The 5,064-nt window shown below is 34.8% G+C and overlaps 1 protein-coding gene across 1 annotated transcript; it reads right to left on the bottom strand.

The window, feature by feature from the left end:
- LOC135747808 (retinol-binding protein 2-like) lies at positions 1-1,433 on the bottom strand. Its single transcript, XM_065265990.1, has 4 exons — positions 1,340-1,433; positions 1,063-1,241; positions 245-346; positions 1-54 (listed from the first exon to the last, which is right to left on the bottom strand). Exons 1-4 carry the CDS (start codon positions 1,410-1,412, stop codon positions 1-3), a joined length of 408 nt encoding a protein of 135 aa, XP_065122062.1. The 5' UTR covers positions 1,413-1,433.
- Positions 1,434-5,064: the final 3,631 nt, after the last annotated feature.

The following is a 5,064-nucleotide window of genomic DNA, read 5'->3' as shown; positions in this document are numbered from 1 at the left end:
CTAGCTTTTTCTTCTGTACACTTGATAGCACAGCGCATCTTCACATGTTAGCTCCTACAAGTGAAATGATCATGATGTCAAGCTTATCACTTGTAAATGCAACGCATACTTATTAGGCACAACAACACCTGTCAGGTGGCATACGTTTATCATTACATTGTTAGATTTTAGCTGAAAAAATAAAACAAAACTATTTCGTGTATTGCGGCAATTTTATTGTTGGTGGAATGACATAAATGCTCACCAGATAAAGCTTGTCTCCTAATATCCAGTGTTTCCATCCACGATTTGCCTTCTCCCCTTTCTGTCTGGCCACCAGTTTTTCCCCTTCCCAGGTAACCACAGTCTGTAAACATGTAAAAAAAAAAAAAAGTGTAAACACCTGGAAAAGGCATTGTTTTTTGTTTGAAGCTCTGCAAATGCATGTTATTCCTAAAAACAACTGTTTAAGTTGTCAGATGAAAACTTGATAAAAAATGCCTTTAATGTAACTTGCCCCTTTGGGTGAAAAAAATGAACTTTCACTTTTGCCAATTTTACTTAATTCTTTCATGTTGTGATAACTGAAAAAAATCAATTTAACAAAGTGAACTTAATTTTAACTAGTTCATTCAATAAAAAAGTGTGTCTTGTCAGCTTTACTTAACACTTATTTGTTCAGCCAACATAACGTTGTTGCATAAAAGTAACAGATTAATAAAACCAATACAGACTTGCATCTCATTGGCTGATGATTTTGCAGTGTATTATGGGTAAATGTTGTTGTGTCACCCTCTTGCAGAAGTGTAGCACCATTAGATAGGTACGTGAGTAGCCTCATAAGTTGCCAAGTATAAGTCAATAAAGTTATGGACTTATTAATGTACAATTAACTCAATTTTTATTTGTTGACTCTACTAAGGTTTGTTGAGTTTACTTAAACTTCTTTTGTAAAATGATCTAAATTATTGTTTGTTGAGATTACTTAAAGAAATCTTTGAGTGTGTGATAAAGCTGTCCAACAAGCCATAGCTGGGGGTTGAATGACATAAAAATTAAAACTATTTAATAAAACTAATTTACCTTTAGCATCCGGTTGTCAAGTCCCTTCGTAAATTCATCCGTTTCAACTCCAACAGTAAAGCTGAACTCATAGGCCATAAAGGTGCTCTGTGTCTTTATCACAAAGTTGTCCCCATCCTGTATAATGATCTTGTGTGGACTAAGGTGTGAAGCAACCTTACGAATGGGAAAGTCAATATCTGTGGCAGAAAACATTTTTAATTTGAGAGATCTAAAATAGGAAGGAAATCTTTGTCATTTATTTGAATTAAAATCTAAATATTAAATCCAAGCTTACCCAGAGCTTTGAGATAATTCTCAATATATTCATTTGACTCCAGCTCCCAATTGCCACTTAAATCTGTAGGCATGATTGTACATTTAGGTCCGGAATTTGTGTTTCCAGATCAAGGAAGGAAAGTCCACTGAATCTTTTATACACACCGAGCATTTGCAAAAAAGGGAGAGGACAGAAAAATGATAACATTTAGTAGACAAGATATATGAATCTGCAGAGTTTTGCCCATACAATATGCAAAATACTAAGGTAGAATAGATAAACTATGAGAGGCATGCAAAAACACATTTACATATGCAGTCATACTGTACATGCACATATTCCCAGGAAACAAAGCACCACATTTTACTGCATAAGCACCACAATTTGTAATCTCTTGTTTAGGAAAGATCCGGAGTATTGGGTGTTTCAAAAAATACCCTGATATTACCATACTGTGTAATGGCTTTCTGTCTGTTTTGACATCTTGATTACGGAAACGAAAAGCATATTTGTATTTCATTTTAAGTTCACATGATCAGAAAAAGTCTATTTTGTTAGTCATTGAAGACATGATAAGTACCAAAAGATAAGTCAAGAAGAACAAGGGCTGTGTTTTGATGTTCGGAGGAGCATGCCCAGCGGCTACACTTTATTCTCTCACCACAAAGTGTACGAGTCAGCTTTATCTTAAAATTCCCATGCAGTTTTTAGTACAGGCAAGGAATAATATTTCGGTATTATCCTTTTGTATGTGTCAAAGGTATGGTCATCAATGTCAGCCTTGCTGTGACTCAGATATTTATTTGTTATTTGTTTACATTATGTGAGTAATAAACTAGTAATGAATTTAAAACCTGGGCAGATTTTAATACCACAAAAAGCACTCAACACCTGCAAAGTCAGTTTTGGTTTGATCAGAAAATAACACCACAAAAATAGACTGCTGTGTTTCCTGTCGTGCAGTCATCTAGTATAAATTTCACCATAAACACTTCAATAATAATTTACAGTCAGGAAGGCAACATAAGACACTTTGTTGGCAGTTTGTTTTGTGGTCAGGGAAAAGTTTCCACTCGCTGATGTCTAAAACAGAGCGAATGTCCAGTACCAGGACAATATCAATACAAATACCAGACTTTAGTGTTCAACACCACACATAGAAGTATTACAGTTTACTCTATATTATTCACTGCCAGAAAAAATTATCAAAATCTGGCATCAAATCTGTATCTGAACATTTTAGGACCGTTTTGAGGGGTAGCCCCAGTGACAGAATGAGACTTCAGTTCGCTGGCTTTGTCTGGCTCTACATCCATCATTATGTGCATTTATTTATATTGATATGTATTTATTTCTTCTTTTGTCTTTGATTATGTAATTCTGTTATTGTGCAAATTGAATCCTGAATTTCTTAAATGTTTATATAATCTATTTAATTTTGGATAGCACTACAGTATAGTTGTATTTGTTAACATTAGTTAATGCATTTACTAACATGAACTTATAATGAGCAACACTTTTATAGCGTTTATTAATCTTACTGTACGTAATTTAAAGGGGACATTTTACAAGACTTTTTTAAGATGTCAAATAAATCTTTGGTTTCCCAGAGGTACGTTTGTAAAGTTCTAGCTCAAAATACCCCACAGATAATTTATTATAGCATGTTGAAGGGACAATATGTAGTTTTATTTTTATTTTATTAGTCAAAATCAATGTCTTTATTCTAGGGCTGTCAAAAGATTAATCGCGATTAATCGCATCCAAAATAAAAGTTTATGTTTACATAAAATATGTGTGTGTACTGTGTGTAAATATTTTGTATATATAAATATACACAAATTCATGTATATATTTAACAAATATTTGCATTTATATACTGTATATACATTTATATAATTTATATTATATAGAAATATAAATATTTTATATAGAAATATAATTTTTTTTTCTTAAATATACACATGATTGTGTGTCTATTTATATATTCATAATATTTACACACAGTACACACACATATGTTATGTAAACACAAACTTTTATTTTGGATGCGATTAATCGCGATTAATCTTTTGACAGCCCTACTTTATTCATAAAAATGTCTTCATTGGTGTCAAATTACCTTTACCAATTATCTGACTTTGCTTTGTAAGCGAATTTCTTCTTTATATTTACATTGAACGAGTAAGTCCTAGAAGGCTTCTATGTCCCAAATGGCGCACTTCATGTGGATTTTCGGTCTCGTGGCCTTAAATTGTGCGGCGAAGCCCGCACTGCATCAGGCTTCGTGCACTTTACCAACCCAGAAGTCCTTGCGAAAGAGAAATCAGACCAATCAGACGACGGAAGGGAGGAGTTCACACTGATGGGCAACTTCTATTCCTATTTCCGGTGCGACGCTTGAGTCTGTCCCAAAATACAACTTGCACCCTCTTGAACTCGCATCAAGGGTCCCTAGGGTCTGCACTACATGATGTCATCAAAGTGTGGACTCTGAGGAAGTCCATGGGCTCTATCTTACACCCGGCGCAATGCAGGGCAATGTGCGACGCAAGTGTCTTTTGCTAGTTTTCACCCTGCGCAATTATCATTTTCACGTCTAGCGCCGCGTTGTTTAAATAGCAAATGCATTTGCGCCCCCTTTTGCGCCCATGGGCGTTCTGGTCTGAAAACGAGGTGTGTTAGAATTCCTGCAACTAAATGCAACTAAATGCAACATTTTAATGCAACTAAAATAGCACAATATGTTTTTTGTTATTTAAAGAGCGCATTAGTAATAAGCGCCTAAACGGGACGACGACGCGGGTTCGCTTATCACATAGCTACCTGAATGCGCAGCAGCACAAAAACGCTTTTAAATATAAAAGATTAAAGGATTGAATGTAAAAGATTATTATTGAGTCTCTTGGACATAAATGAGGACTAATTATGAGATGTTAAGGCACAAAGAGTGCTTCACCTGCAGCCTGGTAAGTAAATAAATGCTTTGCTTTAAACAAATGCATCTGTTTTTAAATGTTTTTTTAAATGCTACCTCACAGATTTATTGTATATGATGACTCTGTACCTGAGGATATGGTGAGATGAGAAACATTTTTAAGTAATGCTTAAAAAAACTGACGCTGTCCAAGTGCTGAAATGTGCGGAGAGCCGTTTGTAAATTCTTTATCTCATGTTTGTTACAAATAAAGTATTTTTAGAGTACAAACCTTTTCTTACATACATGTAAATAATTTTTTGATGATATTGGATAACCATACATTTACAGCAATTAAAAGCCTGCTTTATTTACTTCAATGACTAAAAGAAAACGGTTTTAAAGGTTTTAATATAAAAACAACACAATTATTTAACATTATTCTTAAACTGGGGATCTTCTTCCTCCGCTTAATTTTTCAGTTTACAAAGTCTGTGTCATCTAAATAGGGATTAGACATAGCGCCAGCGCAACTGGCTTTTAAAGGGGATGAGAGCTGGGACTCTAATTGGTTTATTGCACGTTAAGCCCAAAATACTCCCATTACTCATTAAAAAAAAGGGACCAACCCTTTTCGACCATGCGCTCGAGGCACAAACCATTTTTCCCGTCATTAAATTAGCAAAAGTGGATTCAGACACGCCCATTTAGACATTGCGCTGTGCGCTTTAAACAATGCGCTTAGATCGTTAAAATAGGGCCCCATAAGTCCAAAGTGTGCCATTTGGGACAGGGCCCATGTCGTTTTGCCATATTGAAAAACTAT

Source organism: Paramisgurnus dabryanus, chromosome 6, assembly GCF_030506205.2.
Source record: "Paramisgurnus dabryanus chromosome 6, PD_genome_1.1, whole genome shotgun sequence".
NCBI lineage: Eukaryota > Metazoa > Chordata > Actinopteri > Cypriniformes > Cobitidae > Paramisgurnus > Paramisgurnus dabryanus.
Note: the sequence above shows the minus strand (reverse complement) of the source record. Positions and strands in the feature narration are given on the sequence as shown.